This window comes from Penicillium manginii (assembly GCF_028828005.1).
Source record: "Penicillium manginii strain IBT 31320 chromosome Unknown utg000009l:1.0-3297300.0:1.0-3298630.0, whole genome shotgun sequence".
NCBI classification, from domain to species: Eukaryota; Fungi; Ascomycota; class Eurotiomycetes; order Eurotiales; family Aspergillaceae; genus Penicillium; species Penicillium manginii.
The window spans coordinates 257,874-277,953 of NW_026643110.1; the positions used below are offsets into that span (position 1 = coordinate 257,874).

Consider the following 20,080-nt stretch of genomic DNA (forward strand, 5'->3'; position numbering starts at 1 on the left):
TCCGAATAACCAATATATGAGATGACATATGGAAATGAGGTCGAACTTGATCATATCCTCGCGATAAATCAATTTAGAACGTTAACACAAAGCAAAAAGTGAACTGACTGCACATATTCTGTGACCACGACAATCTTCTTCTGCATTAATTGCGCTTTTCTTCCTCGTGCTCATGCTTCTGAAGGAATAGAGCCCTCATAGATGGATAAGTGCGCACTTCGATATCATCTGCAAGTACGGCAGTTCCGTTCTCATCACCGAGGCTATATGATATCGTCTTGGGAACGGCATTTTTCACTCTCTTGGCAAACCAAATAGCGTGAACCCAGTCAATCCATACCTCATAGCCCTCTCCTTGGTCATGTATCAAAATTGTTGCTCCTTCTTCACTTGCTCGGAAGCGATGATCCAAATTGATACGTTCTTCTTCTCCCCAAGAGCCCTTGACCTTAGCATTAAATATGATCTGACCTTGGCCCCGTCGGATTGAAATATGAAAAACTGTGTTTCCGGCATCATCCGAGATAGAAATCTGGGTCATGTCAACGCCTACTGCAGGCTTATCCAGGTCGACAGAATCGGATTCCAGGAGAATGACGCTGTCAGGCTTAAGCTGCTTTTGGAATACCAGGCTGCTGTGAAGAGGAAGATTGGCCTTGAGTCGCACGGGTCTGTGATAAGAATGTTAGTAACTATCCCATGGGGCTTCGAAACATTGTATTGGATATATACCGGGGTGGCGGGATTGGAATGGCAGGCTGCTTTAGCTCCGGATCAAGAGCGCCTTCAGCACCACCACTGATGGTGGGTTCCTCTTTGAAATTATCAAATCCCGGTGGTAGAGCAGGGTTTTCGAAGAACTTCGTGTCGTTGGTACTTCCGATTATCTCCAAGTCGAGCTTTTCAACATCATAGCGTGGTAATTCCTTGCCGTGCTAGTAATGAATTAGAACCTCAGCTCCGAGTATTCAAGTCAGTGCAATGTTATACCTTTATCACTCTCCAGTATGCACGCTTCCTCAAGAAGGCTAGTACCTCATCGCGAGTGAGTGTCTTCAACTTCCGACCAGTCTTCAGCAGTTTATAAAGAACTGGTGTGATGGGAATATACGCAGTAGATTTGATTTTGATTGCCTGACCACCCTTGCAATTGCCACAGACAGTTGAGCCATCTAACTCTGGTTTTTGACTGAAGTTATACACTTCTGCAATCAAGTCTGTGAGAGGTGTCTGCATGCCTTCTTCCTGGGCAAGGTATAGTTTGATCCAGAAGGGCTGACCACCAAATGCATACCTGACAGGTATTTATCAGTTTCAATCCCATAGTACAAACGTATTTCTGGGGAACCTACTTCAAGAACCGGATGCTGAATCCAAAGTCAGTGATTTTAAGACCGCCATCAATCTGCTCTACGCCCTCTGGAACGGGCGCTTTTGGATCCAAGACCAGTGACCTGGAGACACCATATAGTGTGTTGATTTGAGCTGTCAGATCTTCCACGTAGAGAGTCTCATTGAAAGATTTATCTTCTTGGGAGTATTTAGAGTCCCATCGCTGGAGCTCAGGATATGTATACCCCAAATTAACAGTGTGCCGAACGCCATCAGGAGTCCAATACCTCCCTTGAGGATCGTTTCGGAAGGGTTGTAGTGGCGTGTCCTTGTTGACATCATGCTCCTGAGCATGCGAGTCTGTGATCTTGGCATTATCAGGAGGAATTTTGTCGAGAAACTTATCGGGGTTTAGAGCCTGCCAAAGAGCAAAAATACGGTCAATGTTGCTATTATTGAGAGATAATATAATCAGTATCATATGAAGGATCAAATGAAAGAAAGAAACCTGCGGTATCTCACCAGTGGTGCAACCAGAATAATGGATCAAAAGAGGCGACAGGCACATTCCCCATATGGCCGGCATCTCCAGTCCAGCCGTGAATGTTGTTGTGTATCTGGAATAGAGTCAGCTACCAGTAGCAATTCTGCTCAAAAAAGACAATTAAACTCACATATTCGATGTTCAGATCTTCATCCACCTTTTGGTCCTTAGTCGTAGGGTTCGTACTAGCAAAAGTAGTGAAGTCCATTGGGATCGTAAGAAGACGGTATACCATCTCCGCAGATGCGCCATGGTTCTTGTCATTATACCCCATGTGCGAATTGAAAGCATCGGCCACTTTACGGTTATTGACCACACCATGTCTCCAGCCTTCACTTGTCGGCTTTTGATCGTCCTCGTCGGGCCACCGACTTGTTCCTATAGCATTTCCGAACTGTTATAGTTAGTTCACTTCCTGTTATAATTTTTCCTCTTGGGGAGCTGCTTGTGCCAACATTTTTATACTCCTCCTGTTCTGCGTCATCGGCCCAAGTATTTTCGGTACCCACGCCTTCACTTCGCATGGGCTTGTCAGTCGGCATGCGAAATTGAAACAACGGGTTATTGATTCGCTTCACTCCTCCCTTGGGGTTCGGGACCGTGATGGTAGGGTATTTGGCCAAATCTGGCACACGACCATTTTTCGCCCAGTCCCAGAACGGAAGACGCCAGGAGTCGGCGAGTTCACGCCAGCCAGCCTCTTCCTCCTTCGGAAATTGCGGGATCACATCCCGAATCATAATATCGTATACCACTTGCTACTTACATTATCAGTGATTTCGTAATTTAAGAAGTTCTCCCGGTAGAAGCTCACCTCGAAGAGAAGCACATATGGCCGATGCCATATAGGGAACAAAATGTGTGCGTGGAAACAGTAGCCGTGTTCCATCGGCTCGCGGCTGTTGTCATCCCAGCGAACAAACGGCTGGCCATGAATACCTGGAAAGGTTAATAGATTGACTCTATATCCAACATAGTGGACATACCGGCGATCTGGAAATACGAAATCTTATCCTTGGGATCCAACTTCTGGAATTTCTCCATGGCCATGATGAATAAATCCACCTGCCGTTTGTTTGATTTCTTGCCACTCCATTCGTCTATGTTCTGGCGAACATACACCCTACGATTTAGTCCATCGTCAGGATTAGAATCCTTCTCTGGGTACCGAGCCCATGTCAGATAAAAGAAAGGGCCAACTTCTTGGATGTTAACCATGCTGCCAAGAGACTCGACGGATGAATGGATCTGCTTGTTGGATGATTTCCGGGAAAGCCGACCGAAGAGGTGCATTCGCGCTGTGGTTTATAAGAAACCTGATTCTTGTAGCGGCCTTTGGTTGAATTTTACCTCTTATAAGTACTTGCATTTCCAAGAAGTGACTCACCTGCAACCAGGTCAAGCGCTACTTAGTCGCTCTGATGAATGGGAGAATTGAAAGAATTCCGGCATATGCCACTAGTACCACACTTGAAGCAAGCCTCAAAGGATTCAGTTTTCTGTTGTTAGTGAAGACCCGCCCTGTTGCTCCTGATCTGGCGAAGGGAAATATTTGGCGACAAGCTGAACGGCACTAGAAGCTGTCGATCCATTGTAAAGCTAGAGGAATCACGGTAGCCCGCTTTAAAATTGACCAATAGCAGCTGCATTGAATCTCGAGTGGCCCGGGGTGAACTGGTGCATGCAGTCAGCCCGTTCAAGAGAAGAGCTCGTTCGTTGTCACCTCCGGGGCTGCATGATGGCTGAGTGGTGGGCACGAACAGGTTCATGGCACGAGCTCCTCCTATTCAAAGCCAGCCACACATTCTTGGAGGTCTTCCCCTCACTGGCAGCTCTAGTTTTCGGCACTGTCTCGGAAAATTCTGCATGATACGTAGGACAGAAACTGTTGACAGGGATACATGTTTGCTTTGTAAAATGTATGTTCGAGTCTCCTAACCAAGAACTTGAAGTTGTCTAGGCTCAACTAGCCAAGGAAAGAGAGTCACGTATGCGAAGAAATCAGTGATTCGCGCAGTCTCAGAATCTTTACATAGTCTACCAGGGACTAGAATTAGCCAAAGCTCGTTTTCACATGCTAATAATCACCAGAATTGCAAGGTCGTCGTTCACAGAAACTGGGAGATGACTGTGAGATGTCCGTTTGTACATTAGATGATTCTATTGAGACGCATTTTTTCTATCTCTTGCTTTGTGAAGCCAAGTTCACTCAGGGTATCTTCTGTATGCTCGCCTAATCCAGGTGGTGCAGTTCGAACCTGGGGTCTTGTTTCGCTAAATTTAACGGGAAAACCTTTGGCGAACGTCAGTAATCATACTAGATGCACCAAATAGCCTTGGTGGTAAATAGTAACACAAAGAATATGGAGTACAACGAACCAAGAACCTTAATCTGCCCAGAAGATGCTGCACTGTAGGGTATATTGTGAACCATTTCTCTAGCGTCTGTCTGGGGGTGGGAGAACACCTTCTCCACAGTGTTTATTGGCCCGTATGGCATCCCGCTGCCCTCGAGAACTTCAAGCCATTGGTCTGTTGACCTTTGCCTTATGATGGCTTTCAGAATTTTCATCAGCTCATCCCGGTTTTCCACTCGAGCGTCGTTGCTGGTGAAGCGAGGATCTTCTGCTAAATCGTGTCGGTCGATCAATTGACAAAGGACCTGATATTGGCGATCATTGGTAGCACCGAGGACGATGTACGAATTTTTGGTTTGAAAGGCCTGGTATGGAACGATGCTAGGATGTTCTGTACCCCAGCGCTGAGCTTCCACTCCTCCGTTCAACCAAGACATTGCAACATTGGACAGCAAAGATACTTGGCTTTCATATAGAGATGCATCGATCTTTTGCCCTTTGCCATTTTTCTGGCGAGCAAACAACGCAGCCAGAATTGCACCATGGAGATATAGCCCGGTGCTCATGTCTGTAAGACCTAAACCTGGCCGCGTCGGAGGACCGTCCTTTTCACCAGTGATGTGCAGCAAGCCCGCCTCTGCTGCAGCTATCGCATCGTACCCCGCGCGATGGGCGTACGGGCCGCTTGCTCCGTAACCTGTCATACTCTTAGCTCAAAGTCAAAGGCAAATTTAGGCCAACAAACCGGAGACGCTAGCATGGATGATTGAGGGGTTGATTGAACGAAGTTTTTCGTATCCCATCCCCAGTTCCTCCATTTTTCCTGGCACGAAATTGTCGACTCTTGACACAGTCAGAAGGAACGTAAGGAGATATTCATAGGAATTTGACACACAAGACATCCGCATTTTTTACAAGTCGGAACAAAACTTTGCGGCCCTGCGCTTCCTTGAAATTCAGAGTGATCGAACGTTTGTTGCGGTTCACACCGCAGAAGTAAGCTGAAATATCATTCGCGGTGGATTTCCAAATGTCTTTTTCTGCGGCGGTTTTCCACCTTCGCGTATCATCCTAGAATTTATTAATCTCATATCCTAATCAGCGATATAATGCTCAATGAACGCACCCCTCCCTTCGGATTTTCAACCTTCAACACGTCGGCGCCGTAATCAGCGAGGATCTGAGTACAGAATGGCCCCTTAATTAAGTTAGCTCATAATTATGGGAATTGTTGTTCTCAAGACAAACTGCCAAAACCCGAGTCAGGTCCAGAATACGAACGCCAGTCAGAGGACCTCTGCTCGGGGGAATGTTATGGGACCATCGTTGCTGACTCGGAACTGTGATTGCAGGCGGGGTGATGCGGAATCCTGCATTCCTCATTGCGCGCGAGAATTGTTTGACAAAACCGATGCGATTTGGTGATCCATTTAGACTAGCCATATTGCGAGAAATACTAGAATTTATTTTCCACCTGTTGGTTTGAGTTGAATGGAAGTTTTCGTAGTAGTAGTAATGACTCGGAGAGCAGTGGGATGTGGTAATCCGGGGCCCCCCCCCCCCACCCCGCATAAAGCCGATCTGTTGGATTTCACGCTGCCATCAGTGCCGCGGTAAGTTTGCGAGACTGTCGATCCATAACTCCGAAATTCACCGAATATATGGCTTTCTAAAAAGTTGTTGAGAGAAATGCGCTAATTGGCTATCGCAGCCTGCCTCTTGTATGCTAGAGTTGAGAGTGCTCCTTTTGAATAATGAGATCGTCTTACAACCAATTTAATCGTCTTCATTCAAGTTTTCTTATTATTTTTCAAGTTTGCTTTCACTCTATCCACGATATCGAAATCTAGTATGATCTAGGTAGCCCAAGCACCCTCTCCCCAATATAGTTGAAAATCATTTCTCGGCTCACGGGGGCAATACGAGGAATGAAGACCTCACGGAGGTACCTCTCTACATGATACTCTTTAGCATAACCCATGCCCCCATGAGCAAGTATCGCCCTCTCACAGGCCTCAAATGCAGCTTCAGCAGCCAAATACTTTCCGGCGTTGGCATACTCCCCACCCTGGTACCCTTCGTCGTATAACCGAGCCGCTTGGTAAATCATCATACGGGCAGCCTCTAGTTTCATCCAACTTTCCGCAAGGGGATGTTGAACGCCCTGGTTCTGTCCTATAGGGCGGCCAAATACATGTCTTTCACCAGCATATAATGCCGCTCGACGTATAGCAGCAAAGCCTAAGCCGAGTGCTTCGGCGCCAATTAAGATCCTCTCAGCGTTCATTCCATGGATTATCATTTTGAAGCCTTCATTCTCTGGACCCACACGGTCGACCTTGGGCACATGCCACTCATCAAAGAAGAGAGTATTGGTGTCGACAGCAGCGCGGCCCATCTTAGGTATTTCCGTGATCTCAACTTCAGGAACTTGAAGATCAGTGTAGAACAGCGATAATCCCTGCGATGGCTTTTGTACCTGATCAAGTGGTGTTGTGCGGACCAGGATTAAGATCTTATCTGCCTGTTTGGCAGTTGAGATCCAGATCTTTTGCCCTGAGAGTATGTATCCATCACCACTCCGACGCGCTGTAGATTGTAGTTTCAGTGTATCAAGTCCAGTGTTAGGCTCTGTGACTCCAAAACAGGCTCGCTCGCGACCGGCAATCAAGGGTCGTAGCCACCTCTCCTTCTGCTCTTCTGTCCCGAATTTCGCAACTGGCTCCAGACCGAAGATGTTCATGTGGATAGATGAAGCACCCGTCATACCGGCGCCCGATTCTGAAATCCTCTGCATCATCACTGCTGCCTCGGAGATTCCGAGCTCGGATCCCCCATAACGTTGCGGCAAACAGATTCCCAGCCAGCCCTGGCTTGCTAACGCGTCATAAAGCTCCGTTGGAAACTTCTTCGACTCGTCGACTCGGGCCCAGTACTCATCGGGGAAGTCCGAGCAGATTTTACCGATGGCCTCGCGTACAGTGCGTTGGGAATCAGAGAGATCTGGGTCTTGATTCTGTAGGAACTCCGTAGCACGCGAATGCATAGCACGCGTCAATTTTGGCCGACAAGACCGGAGCCTGAGGGGATAGGGGGGCTCCCAGATATTTTCTTCTGGCCTATAGCTAGTGAGTATACGCGCAGAGAGTTGTGTGCGGAATTTGAACTAACCAATCTCAATAGAGTCGTCATTGTGATCAAGCTATGTTGCCTCAAATGATAGTAATCAATGTTTTTCCTCTACTATCATCGCTCTTTGGGTTTATTGATAGATCCAGCTTCCTGCTGTGCGAGTATGTAGTCATTGGGGTGCATTGCGGAGGAAGTAGATGAGAGAAGCGGGGCACGCCGAGAGGCGCCGAGGATTAATTTGGAAGATTATACAGTACTGGTGTTTCCGTCGGAAGTCGCATAATCCATTCGCCTACATGCCAGTGAGAGTACAAACTACTGCCACTGGTCTCGAAGCTTATCAATACTGTCCGCATAATACATAGAGATAAAATTTGTATTTATTTATGGATTGTGTTTCCAACTTGAAGGGGACAAAATTTATAATAGAACATCTACCAGAGGGCGACAGCCGAAGTACTGGCTTGCTTATAATCGAGCATTACTATCCAAATAAAAAAGATTCCTCCTTTGTCCCTTTTCTCCAGCGGAATCAGGTACCACTCTGCCTATCTTCCCAATCGGTTCTTCGCTCCTAGAGGCGAGTCGATGGAGAGTTTCCTCATCACCATGGTTGGCCAAAAATCGATGGTTACTCCCTGACAGACGGCCCACAATATGCGCAAGAGTCGGACGCCCATCACGACCGAATTCAACGGTATATGTCTGTTCAATGTTAGAATTAAAACTAACGCCAGACCAAAATTCAGGTTGAAACAGGATGTACTTACCTCTATCTGGGACTTTCCTTCTGCCTCAAGATCCATAGGCGGGATTGGATCGGGGATCGTAGTGTTGAAAATACTGCTGTCTGGGTATTGGCTGCCGTCTCTTCGCGGCCTGTTCGATATACAAATTGCATGCTGATAAGACAAGAAGCCGCCGTTGGCTAAAATAAGGCCATTCCGGGCGGAACCTGCGCGAAGTTGGCGAGCCATTTCGGTGATGGCCTTCCAAGTTAGCATTCTCTCGATAGAAACATAAGTGATAAGCCTTACATGCATAGAATAGTTATTTCCAGCTCCTCCAAATGAGGTCAAACCGCCGAGAACGGTGATTGGCTTCTCTGGTTTAGTAATTGAAAGTCCGAGGTGATGGCATGCTAGTTTTGGAACAATCGGGAAACACGAATACATGTCGTAGATATCAATATCTGCTGATTTCAACGAGCTGAGCTCTAGGCATTTATCAAGCGACTGCGATATGGCGGAGCTTTCAAAGTAGTTTGGTCGTTCCCAGACTATCAGTAGTCAGTAAATATCGAATTGCGACAGACATTCTCGAATATCAGCAAAGAAGATACTCACAAAGATCGCGTTCTCTAAATCCAGCGCCACCAACTAGGACCAATCTATTAGCCAGAAATCTAGTCCAAAGACCCGTTTGACTTACGAGGATATATCCATTTATCTTCCGGGATCTCAAGTTGCTTCGCAAACTCGGTTGAAGTGACAATACAAGCTGCACCCAAATTGACCGTATTGAATGCGTTCATCAAGAGAGGATCTATAGTTAGTTGGAAGTTAAGTTAGCCAAACGAACAATGTCCTTCAATCTGGAAGATAGGAAGCGAACATGGAAAACAAATCATTCGATTTTTCTTTGAGATCGTCCCAATCGAATTCGCCGTTTCAGGTTTCAGGCCATGGTTCCACGCATACTGATTCGACGCCGCGACCTCACTGAAATTGCCGTAAAGAATGGCCGACTCTTCATGATTCTCTTCGATAGATTGACCACGATGAGCTCGGAACCCATTTTCGTATAGTGGGTAGATGTGAATTGGGGCTCCCACTGAGTGAATGCCTCCGATATCTAGATTTAGTCAGGAGGGTTGTTTTTTTAGCGTCAAGATTGGTGATGACCTACTCTTCTTGAGCTCTCGTCCAGTAGGAGTAAAAACATCCGTAACTGACTCGGTCTCTGGCCCTGGAGTCCACCCGGGAGGTGGCATTTTACCTTCCTTGACACAGCAGGCCACTAAATATTGTCAGAGAATAAAAGTCCCATGCTGAATAAAGCCACTTACATGATGCAAGAGCTTCTGCGCCCGTCAAAACAGCAACGTGGCTCTCTCCAGTTGCGATACGCCTCGCAGCGTCGTCCAAAAGCTTCGCCGGTTGATTTCCGCCATGATCAGTGTAGCTTTTGTGTCTTGGTCGCACATCCAGTTTCTGAGCTAGAAATTCAGGTAAATCGGAATATGGCCAGGTCCATGTCTTCACGACGTCGATGCTGTCGATACTGGAGCGTAACTTTGCCCCAGTTGCTGATGATTTGGTTGCATCGTTAATGGCTGCATTGATAGACTCCAGCATCAAAGTCGCCGGTTCTTTGGCATCCTCAGGCTTGGCAGATCGGTTTTTGATGTCGGCAACGCCGATGATAACTGGAATCATAGTTGCAGTGGTGACTGATTATTGTTGATTAACTGTATCGATAGGCTGTGCTTGAGTCTCATCCATTGCTTTTGATCCCGCATTTCAGACACAGGGGTGTGGGGATCGACACATCCTCGGCCCGAGCAAAAGTTATGAATTGAGCATATGGCAGGGGTGGGGGGGTACGTACCCATGGCAGCGAATCTGGGGTTACAATGGCTAGAAAGTGCTCAGAATGATTTCAAAAAGAGTAGTATAGCTTAGAACATTCCACATCTGCGCTTATATTAAATTCATTTCTAACTGGCCACGATAACTAGATCACAGGCCCATTTAATCACAGACCCATTTCTCTTCTCCGGTGATACTCCGTACATAAACCCCATCTACGTCATAGACGCGATGGGACCCATTCGGGCTTCTTCTTCATCGCAAACGCCTCAACGCCAATCTTAAAATTGTCACCTGCAACAAGCTTATTGACATATTCATGTCTCGTCCGTGTAGTTGCATGTTCCACACTCGGATTATCCCAAGCCTCCCGCAATCCCTGCCGAGTAACTATGATCCCATCTGGTGAGAAGCTCGTGATGCGGACTGCCATTTCGATGCATTCTTCCACGACAGATCGTGGGGACTTCGAGATTCGATTGATCAATCGGTAGTCTAGTGCTTCTTGGGCGGAGAGTCGCCGACCGGTCATTGCGATCTCGGAAGCGAGTTGTAGTCCCACGATTCGCATCAGTCGAGGGAGACCGCCTGCTGCGGCATACAGGCCCACAGCAACTTCTGGTAACCCGAATTGAGCTTCTGGAGATGCGACGATGATATCGCTACAACAGCTCTCGTTAGTATCTTTCACTCTCACACCTGGGGAGCAACATGCCGATCGCGAGAATATTTCTTACCAATTAAGACATATTTCAAATCCCCCACCGAGCGCAAAGCCATTGACGGCTGCCAGAACAGGTTTTCTCCCTCTTCGCTGGCTGAGACCCATAAAGCCGCTGGGAGGATGGTTCATGACGGCTTGCTGGGCTGCAGTTTTGGGTCCGCGACGTGATGTAGCTTGCTCGGTCAAATCTTGACCGGCACAGAATGATTTCTCGCCTGCGCCGGTGACCACTGCGACGAGCAAGGATGGTTCTTCATCGAACCATGAGAATAATGCATGGCCTTCCCAGTGTGCTTCTGCGGGCAGAGAATTTCGCTGTTTTTCTCGGTCGATGGTCACTAGAATAATCCCAGGTTTGGGGTAAGATAGCTGGTAGAAGGTTGTTGGTGGAGGTTGTGTTTGTAATGAATCGGCCATCTTTGCGTTATGGACTGTGGAATGACCTAAAGATGGAGAAGCAGAAAAGGTACACGTATCAAGTTGGCTGGGGTGCGATGAGTGGTGAAAGTGCTTGAGAATAAAAGGACTGATATAGCCTTTATGGCAAGGAAAAATTTATGCACGGTACAAGAAGGTGATTGACTGTTGCAGGTGAGACGTGAAATGCGGGGAGAGCAGTTTTGCCTCGGAGCTCTCGGCTATCACAGCCCACTTTATTTAGTTACATCAATACCCCGGATTGCAGATCATTCATTGTTTTCTTTCACAAGCACGAGCCATCGAATATAGCCATGGCGCAGACTTCATCTGGAAATGCGTACGTGCTGGGTGTGGGGTTGACCCAGTTCCTCAAGCCACGCCGCACGCGTGAATACCCCGAGTTGGGCTATGAAGCAGGAGTCAAGGCGATGCTGGATGCGAAGATAGACTATGATTCTGTCGAAGCGGGAATTGCGTGCTATTGCTATGGAGATACCACGTCTGGTAAGTTGATCGTGGATTTGATCCTGAGGATGCGACGTCGTTCCACTCTGACCATTATGCGGTATAGGTCAAAGGATATTCTACCAATTTGGCATGACTGGAATCGAGATCTACAACTTGAACAATGCCTGTGCGACCGGTTCAACAGGTTTGCATCTTGCGCGCAAGATGGTCAAGGGTGGGCTCGCGGATTGTGTTCTGGTGATCGGCTTCGAGCAGATGCGCCCAGGTTCCATCAAGAGCGTATGGGACGATCGCCCTAGCCCCCTTGGCCCTTCTACAAAGATGATGGAGGATGAATTCGGCAAACATGACTCACCTCGCAATGCACAATATTTTGGAAATGCCGGACAGGAGTACATGTCAAGGTAGGCCACTTCAGCAACCATCGTCAAGGAATGTAACTAAATGCCTGAATCGACAGATATGGCGCCAAAGCCGAGGACTTTGCCGAAATCGCTCGAATCTCTCATGAGCACTCACAGAAAAACCCATATGCTCAGTTTCGGACTGCCTACTCCCTTGATGAGATCGTCAACTCCACACCGGTGTATGGCCCCCCTTACCAAGCTTCAATGCTCTCCGACTAGTGACGGCGCAGCTGCAGCTGTGATAGTCTCCCAAAAGTTCCTCGACGCACGTCCGCATCTGCGCTCACAGGCAATCTTGATGGCAGGTCAGAAGATGCTCACCGATGGGCCAGAGGTATACTCTCGAAGCGCCATTGATCTTGTCGGGTTCAACATGTCCCGTGATGCTGCCAAATTGGCTATGCAGGAGGCCCAGGTTCAAACAAAAGATATTAAAGTCTGTGAGCTCCATGACTGCTTCTCTACAAATGAGATGTTGTTGCTTGATGGGCTTGGCTTTTCGGAGCCTGGAAAAGCACATGAGATGGTCCGTCGTGGGGATATCACATACGGCGGTCGGGGTCCTGTCATCAACCCGTCCGGTGGGTTAATATCCAAAGGCCATCCACTTGGGGCTACAGGATTGGCACAGTGTGCCGAACTTACTTGGCAACTTCGAGGTTGGGCGAACAATCGATTGGTTGATGAAGTAGATGTTGCATTGCAGCACAACCTGGGACTGGGTGGAGCAGTGGTCGTGACTATTTACAAGCGGGCAGATGGTCAGAAAGGCAGAGCAGTTTCCGATGCTGACGTTGCAAGGGCATCCGGTGTTGGCTATAATCCCGCTGTAGAAGCCCGATATGTGACCCCACAAGAAGGCGAACGAGTGCGAAGCAAGGCCAAGCGCCACGATTATGTCCTGCACGAGACAGTAAGGAAGCTGTCGTCGCGAATTTGAAACAACTTTCCATTCTCGAAATGAAATAGGATAATAGATCAATCCGGATTTGAAGAACAGACGCTACTCATCTATCATGTGGCGAGACATTGCGTTCCAAAAAGAGCCAATCTTTGTTCATGGGCATAATTCCCTGGATTTTCGGATCAGTTTTACATTGACCTTGATAACAGTCTGTATATGATCAATTATGGAATCCTTTGCTTGAGTAGCAAGTAGCTTTCTTTGGCCAGTAGAGATATCAGTAGGCACTAAAGCCTATTTCTAACGCTGTATATCTGAAGAAACCCCACGTGGTTGACACAAGTGACTTCCTGGGATTGGGGCTCATAATAAAGTTCTTTTCCCATTGGGCGAGACCTGATCTGAGAGTCCGAAACTCCACTTCGCATTTGGCTCGCTGTTTCTCTTTCGAAAGATACCGGCTTGCTGAGAAAGAATCGGCTTCACACGGGTTGAAAGGCCATGAACATTGACATTTGCTGCATTCTCGAAGAAACGGCAGGTAGTGTTTGGTGGCGTGAGGTCGTCAATTTCGGATGTTAGGACACTTCCAATCACCAAGGCAGGTGAAGATGAGCGTTGACGAGCTACGGGTATAGCAGTGTATACTCAGCGGCCTAGTTGATTATTCTGCGTGGATTTGTTGCTTCTCGATGACGCTTGTACATCGGGCGTATACTATCAAGCAACTAGCATGGTTCCCAGGTTCACTCTCCGCTTGTCTTTGAATTCTGGGTGTCAGAAATATGGAGTTTGTGAAGTTTCTCTTTGACATTATCTTTGGCATTATCCTTGACAATGTCTAGCTTGTCATGTGCACTGTGTAGTTTCTTCTTCGTAAGGGTGTATCCCTCGATGCCGGCCAAGATCGCATAGGATTTGCTAATGGAAACGCGAGATAGATCGACGCCTCGCTCTTGGAGGGAATGATGGAAAGCTCGGAAGTTGGCTAGATGAGGGCGATAGTGTCCGCTGTGAGGGTTATCAGTATCATAAACCGCTGTATCGATGGGATGTTTTGGAGAGAGGCTTACCTTAATGGAGCTAGACTGCGTAGTTGACCGTTCTTAATTTTGAGCATACCGGCTGCCGAAATCCTTCCACCGCGGAGAAAGGAGGAGTGTTGAAAGGCACCGGGCTCTTTGATGCCGATATAGATTCGGAATGAAGTATCAGCAACCTGCATGCTAACGTTAGCCATGTTCATATCAATGTGAAAAGGATAATCACAAATATCCACATGTCGTCTTTTGTCGAAAAGCTGCCAGTAAAGTGATCATAAATGGCAGTGGGCTTAACTCGCGAGAATTTGCTGACGGCTTTGTTCAGCTCATAATCCTCCCGCGTCGATAGTTGCGGGCCATCGTTTTCCTTGTCATCAACAGGCGTTGGGGAAGAAGTTCCTGGTGGAGATGGGGAAGGAGATGACGAAGGGGACTGTGGACTCGATGCCTCTCCATTCCCTCTGTATTGTATAGTACCATCTTGCACATGAACAACCCCTTGCATGCTATCCTTAAATCGCTTGCTGTTCGTTTGAACAAGTTCATCATTTTTCGCCCAGCGAAACATTCCGGCGTCATCCACCTTGACCAGATACTTCAGTCTCTCCTCTGGGGATAGATAGCGGACCTGGTCTCTCTCAAGCTTTTCCCTGGAGCATCGTGGAACTTCCACATCTTTCCCTTCGCCATAGTCAAGCCAGTAGAAGAAGTTCTCACTTGAAGGGGATTCCTTCCAGACTGCATGGTAGGCACGGAGGTGGCTCCCATGCCTGTGTTTTCCATCGACCATTTCGAGAAAATATGGCAAGTCCATTATTTTTGTCACTCCCCGCTTTCCCTTTTGTTGGTTGGATTGATCAGCTTTCATCGGGGGAACAGAGGATGTAGAGTCGCCGGTGGCTCCAGCTTGGATGGCTACGCTGACCGCTCGTTGCCAATTTTTGCGCGCTGGACTTGGAGTGGTTTCGCACTCTGTGGGTGCTGAATTCTCGGGATATGGGATGGATGGTTGTTGATGTGTGTTCTGCGATATGGTTCAATATGAGTCAGCCTTATCATCACGATGAAGTATATTGGCACAAAAGAGAGGGAAGTTTTCTCACCTCCATCCACCGACTGGTGGCTGTGATATTGTTGCCTTGCAATTCCCTCCGAGTTCGATAACCCCGATATACGCGCTATGCGACCAAAGCATCAAAAAATGGCCATTTATATCGATTGTACCGCAAATCGCGTACCTGGATGGTGCCCGCGGCCTGGACTTCTTGGTGACGAGTGACGTCATTTTGTGTTTGCTGGGGTGCTGGCGGTGGTTCTCGAGAGCGTCTCATTTTGAAGAGAAATGAAGAGAGAAGAGGAGAAATATAGAAGAAGGTAGAAAAGAAGGAAGAGAAGAGAAGATAAGATGATTCAACCGGATGTTGAGGCCAGGAGGAGGTGGTGCGCAGGTTGTTCCTTCCTTTTCTCCCGCCTTGTTTTGGTCTTCAAAGGGAAGGAACCCCCACGTGAATCCCCCGCGGTGCCGATAAGATAAGAGAAGCGTCGCTCTTTCCCAAGGCTCCTTTCCTGCCATCGTGCCTGCCATTTCCACCATTCCAGCCTTATTCTTCAGGCTTCAGTTCTCCTCTCTTCTCCTCTCCTCTCAGACTTCTTCTCCATTGGACCCGAGTCACATTTTCCACCAAGGTTGGGCCTTGAGAGGACCTTCGGGGCACCCTCACTTGTCTATAAAGCATTTAATCGCCGAGTCGCGCATTTTCATTTTGTGCTTGACTCGTTATTCGCCGTCGTTCTTCTCCCTCCTCGCCATGGATGCGGAAGATTCAACGTCTATCGAATTTCGCAAAATGCCTCCGATCTGGTCCCGTCCCCGGCGCGGGTTTTAGGTCCAGAAATTCCCTCGCCGGTCATGATATTCTCATTGCGTCCTGCCTAGTCTAGATTCTTCCGGACTTCACGCGCAACGATGACCCGCCCCAGACAGGATCCCAATCATTCACAAGGCATGGCACCATATAGACAAGCCCCCAATTGGAGTATCACCTGCCTCCCCTCATCCTTGAGGATTCCCTTACTCGATTTAGAGCCCGCCCCGCAACGGGCGGGATCACGCCAGCGCCGAAATCGTGGGGAGGTCGAGAACATCGGGAATGTATCCGCGTTATCAGCGACCCTGCTCCAATCCAATCCATCGGACAACCCGGTTCATCCCCACCACGGAGCCGTGCCCGCGGGTTCCCCTCATGAGGGGGTATGGAGATACCCTGCACTTCACTGCATGTCATCTTCGTATCCAAATTAATTGAAGAGATATCCTTTGTTGATATATATACCCCTACACGCGCAATTCGATTCCACTTCTCCAGTTCTCATTTTCCAAACTTGAAAAACACCATCTCTCACATAATGGCCTCCATCCACCCTCTCATCGACAACGGCCTCACCAAGGGTGACCCCAACTTCCCCGGTGGAACTCTCCAATGTCGGTGCTCCTCCAACCAAGTCGTCGTCGCCCTGAAGAGCAACGTCGCCCACAACCACGCCTGCGGTTGCTCTAAATGCTGGAAGCCCGCCGGCGCCCTCTTCTCCGTCGTCGGTGTCATCCCCCGCGATAACCTCTCCGTCGAGGCCAACGCCTCCAAGCTCAAGATCGTCGACCCCTCCGCCGTCATCCAGCGCCACGCCTGCTCCGACTGCGGCGTCCATATGTACGGCCGCATCGAGTCTGCCCACCCCTTCCACGGACTGGACTTCGTCCACGCCGAGCTGTCTCAGCAGAAGGGCTGGCAAGAGCCTCAATTCGCTGGCTTCGTTTCTTCCATCATCGAGCAGGGATATAACCCTGAGGGCATGGATGCCATTCGCGCCAAGTTCAAGGCTAACGGTCTTGATACCTACGATGCTCTCTCTCCCCCTCTAATGGATCTTATTGCTACCTTCACTGCTAAGAAGGCCGGTGTTAAGTTCGCCAACCTTTAAGCGGCCCAGTTCGATTAAAATTGCATGTGCTCTGAAGATGTATTCCATAGACCCGGGGCGATTGTCTAGCAATGCTCGAGGGAAAAGAATTCGAATGATATAATGACTGTTACTATATCCATCGATGTCTGCTGAAATTACAAATCAACCGCGGAATGATAGAAACTTTGGAGCTACTAAGTAAAAATGGGTAATGGTAATTGTAAACTTAACTTTGTGACTACAAGTTTAAACATGCCGGCGTGCGGAATGGATGTAGGATGGGATCCTATCGTGCCCAACCTGTTCTCGGAGATACTAGATATTACCAGGACAACGATTATGAGACTAGTAAAATAACCCTGGAAATAAAAAGAATTGGGTTTGCAAGGAGGGCTTATCTCAGCGACAGCAAGTGGCTCACTTAAATATCAAACGAAATTAAATGCTCTAAATTGTCGAAACTACACATAATAAGCCTGAAATTGGAATCACTAGTTACAACCTGGGAAGGCATTTGAGTCTATTATCAGTTGCAAGTCTATATTCATATTAAATTCACATTAAAGTTAATTTTGCCCTCTCACATCCTCACGAATGTTAAATTCAGTAGTGCAATAGATCCCATTACCACGAGGGCTCTCTATCTCATCACTCGACTTTTCAAATCTCACGGTCGCTTCCTGGACCGCAAGATTCTCGACATCACCACCTCTCTCGTTGCCCTTTCCCCAAACCTGAAGGGGTATATCTGGCCGATCTAAATCACCGGGAAGATCCCCCGTGGACCGATTGATGGCCTCTTGACTGGACCGCCCAGCATTGCTGTGTCCGGTGAGTGATAATTCCTTCGTCCGATGGAAGGCCCGAGTGACCGAAAACGAGCCTCGCCCAGAGTGCGAACCCGCAGTCTTCGATCGGGTATTGTTCTCATCGGTCTTCCGATATGATCTTCGGGGAGTACTGATGTATTGGAAGGCTTTCATGCCAAATAGCTTCCGAAGAAGAGGCCACCAGCACATCATATTCGCGACGAAGATCGCCGTGCTCGCCTCGCGAATATACCATATTTGATAGACGGTGGTCAGGGGGGACGCGAAATTGAAATATTTATTCAAGATGGCCGCGATAATCGTGAACAGTCCCAAGCTCATGACTAGGAGTAACAGGAACTTTCTTCGCCGGGGGAGTTTGGCCTTGACGATGAGCGGGATCGGAATGGCGAACATGAAGGCGTCGGATGAGATATTGAAGACGGCCTGTGTGATTGAGTAGTGCTGGTATGTGGCACATTGCGCGTTCGACACGGGCATCGCCCAATATTGCGAGAATGGCCGACAATAGACGGCGTAGTAGGTGATCATGATTACAGCGAAGCCCAGCGCCACATACACAGACAGAATCTTGACATAGATTCTAGACGGTAGGTTCTGAGTTATCCGCCAGTAAAGAATCAATAGACAGGTTTTAACCCCCCCATGTCGAAAAGAGCATGCATTGTTCCAGCGCAATCACGATCTTACTTCCGAGAATACGATCGTGAACTTGTTTCGGGTCTGCAAGTATTTGGTCGGCTTCGTCGGGACCCATCAAATTGGTCGCATATTTTGCCGATACTTGGATCAATACGAGAAGAGACGTATAGAAAAGCTATGGAGATTGAATTGCGATTAGTCAAAAGCCACAACTCCAACCGCGAAAGCGAACTCACAAAGGTGGCTGTCATAACATAGTCGTCCCCTAGAATGCGCGATGAGATGTGTCAGTCAAGCTCGACCACACGAAAGAAATCAAATTTACGCACATGATATCCCTTGTAATGACATGTTGGTCATCAAGCGCGAAATCCTATTTGTACGGAGTAAAGTTAGCATATTGCTCACATTGAGGCGCATCCTCCGGGACAAAGACTCGGATACATCACACGCACATTCGACCGACGTATAGAACTGTCCCAATACTCCAAAAGATCGCAGCTTCCACCAAAAGCTGGCGTGGAGTCGGTGATACATTTCCCATTTTGACGATAGGACTATTGCTGCCCTCGGTCGCCTACCTCACAGGATCGCAAGGGTCGACTTCAATCTTTTTCATCGGAGGCTCTTGGAGGATGAGAGTCAGAATCAGCACAAGACAAGATATCCTCCACAGGAAAATTAGCTTCGGCGGCGGCGGGAAACTTCCATTCACCCAAGGATCGAGAGGTTCGTTCAGGTCGAGAACCGTACGGATCTCATTGGCTTACGGCTTTGATTAACTTCCATTGGATGCATCGAGTGGTATGAGCCACCTATGAGGGTATTGATCGGCGCGGCCAAGATCCTTTTGGAAGCACTCAAGCCTGACAGGCCTTTCGGACATGGAGAAATAACCGAGCACTCGGAAGGTTTGGGATTTCCCAAGGGTTGACTGACCATGGGAACAGTGAACAATTGGATTTACAAAATAGAGTTGTACGACAACTCAATAGGAACCCAATTTGAGGCATTGCTATACATCCTTGCACTGCACACTTACATGCACGGCACCCCTGGTTCTCTGTGACGTTTCGAATCATCGAAATTTGTTCTTTCGCCTTCTTGCGTATGTTTCGCATCCATTGGGTAAAGATTAATCAACTCAGCGGGCCGTGACCCGCCGATCTTTGACGGCAGTCTCCACACGTGGAGACAACCAGAGAATGTCGCTGGCCCTGGATGAGCTTTCGATCCTTCGTTTGTCATTAGGTGCATTCCAAGCACGCTAAGTCGTGGGGGCTATTCTGCTTCGCCACGGCAGGTCACGGCGAATTCCGACAGCCGCTATGTGACTTTCATTTAATCTATCCCGTGTATCTGTCAATTTTGTGAAGAAACAAGCCACATTTGAATGCAGGGTCAAGTCACTGGCGTCTTTTTCTCGTGACGGAGATCTGGAACCATGAAAAACCATGCGATCGGAACAGGGTCCCGGTTTCACCCAATGTGCCTGAAGGCTAATAAAATGGGTCCATTACCAGACGAGGGTCTGGCTTTGGCTAAACTGGGGCCTAGCGGACCTTTCAGTTTGAGCTGAGTGCAGGCGATGCCCGGGCTGGATACCGGCGAAAACTTTGACTGTTTGAGAATGAATCGCAGTCTCCCGATCGTTCTCCTGCATGTATCCACCTACGTTCGGCGAATAGGAATTCTCGCGCATGGAGTGCACCAAAACTGAATAGG

General features: G+C 48.2%; 7 protein-coding genes across 7 annotated transcripts; 2 read left to right on the top strand and 5 right to left on the bottom strand.

Moving 5' to 3' along the window:
- Positions 1 to 145: 145 nt before the first annotated feature.
- On the bottom strand, positions 146 to 3,169 carry N7533_011855 (uncharacterized protein; the record flags this gene model as incomplete). Its single annotated transcript, XM_057108505.1, has 9 exons — positions 146 to 671; positions 733 to 935; positions 991 to 1,294; positions 1,353 to 1,781; positions 1,855 to 1,949; positions 2,007 to 2,270; positions 2,332 to 2,634; positions 2,691 to 2,815; positions 2,863 to 3,169. The coding sequence occupies 9 exons, from the start codon at positions 3,167 to 3,169 to the stop codon at positions 146 to 148; spliced, it is 2,556 nt and encodes an 851-aa protein (XP_056953606.1).
- Positions 3,170 to 4,193: 1,024 nt separating this feature from the next.
- Positions 4,194 to 5,616, bottom strand: N7533_011856 (CaiB/BaiF CoA transferase family protein; the record flags this gene model as incomplete). The annotated part of the gene is made up of 5 exons (XM_057108506.1): positions 4,194 to 4,930; positions 4,979 to 5,076; positions 5,129 to 5,304; positions 5,360 to 5,431; positions 5,482 to 5,616. 5 exons carry the CDS (start codon positions 5,614 to 5,616, stop codon positions 4,194 to 4,196), a joined length of 1,218 nt encoding a protein of 405 aa, XP_056953607.1.
- Positions 5,617 to 6,079: 463 nt separating this feature from the next.
- N7533_011857 (uncharacterized protein) lies at positions 6,080 to 11,097 on the bottom strand (the record flags this gene model as incomplete). The annotated part of the gene is made up of 11 exons (XM_057108507.1): positions 6,080 to 7,347; positions 7,405 to 7,435; positions 7,906 to 8,070; positions 8,136 to 8,644; positions 8,712 to 8,744; positions 8,797 to 8,910; positions 8,980 to 9,219; positions 9,274 to 9,384; positions 9,434 to 9,817; positions 10,185 to 10,618; positions 10,694 to 11,097. 11 exons carry the CDS (start codon positions 11,095 to 11,097, stop codon positions 6,080 to 6,082), a joined length of 3,693 nt encoding a protein of 1,230 aa, XP_056953608.1.
- Positions 11,098 to 11,411: 314 nt separating this feature from the next.
- N7533_011858 (uncharacterized protein) lies at positions 11,412 to 12,915 on the top strand (the record flags this gene model as incomplete). Its single annotated transcript, XM_057108508.1, has 4 exons — positions 11,412 to 11,604; positions 11,672 to 11,972; positions 12,029 to 12,152; positions 12,175 to 12,915. The coding sequence occupies 4 exons, from the start codon at positions 11,412 to 11,414 to the stop codon at positions 12,913 to 12,915; spliced, it is 1,359 nt and encodes a 452-aa protein (XP_056953609.1).
- Positions 12,916 to 13,625: 710 nt separating this feature from the next.
- Positions 13,626 to 15,253, bottom strand: N7533_011859 (IQ calmodulin-binding motif protein; the record flags this gene model as incomplete). Its single annotated transcript, XM_057108509.1, has 5 exons — positions 13,626 to 13,890; positions 13,953 to 14,098; positions 14,149 to 14,946; positions 15,026 to 15,100; positions 15,161 to 15,253. 5 exons carry the CDS (start codon positions 15,251 to 15,253, stop codon positions 13,626 to 13,628), a joined length of 1,377 nt encoding a protein of 458 aa, XP_056953610.1.
- Positions 15,254 to 16,328: 1,075 nt separating this feature from the next.
- On the top strand, positions 16,329 to 16,901 carry N7533_011860 (S-(hydroxymethyl)glutathione synthase; the record flags this gene model as incomplete). Its single annotated transcript, XM_057108510.1, has 1 exon — positions 16,329 to 16,901. The coding sequence occupies one exon, from the start codon at positions 16,329 to 16,331 to the stop codon at positions 16,899 to 16,901; it is 573 nt and encodes a 190-aa protein (XP_056953611.1).
- Positions 16,902 to 17,449: 548 nt separating this feature from the next.
- N7533_011861 (uncharacterized protein) lies at positions 17,450 to 18,899 on the bottom strand (the record flags this gene model as incomplete). Its single annotated transcript, XM_057108511.1, has 5 exons — positions 17,450 to 18,310; positions 18,396 to 18,530; positions 18,592 to 18,620; positions 18,685 to 18,728; positions 18,811 to 18,899. 5 exons carry the CDS (start codon positions 18,897 to 18,899, stop codon positions 17,450 to 17,452), a joined length of 1,158 nt encoding a protein of 385 aa, XP_056953612.1.
- Positions 18,900 to 20,080: the final 1,181 nt, after the last annotated feature.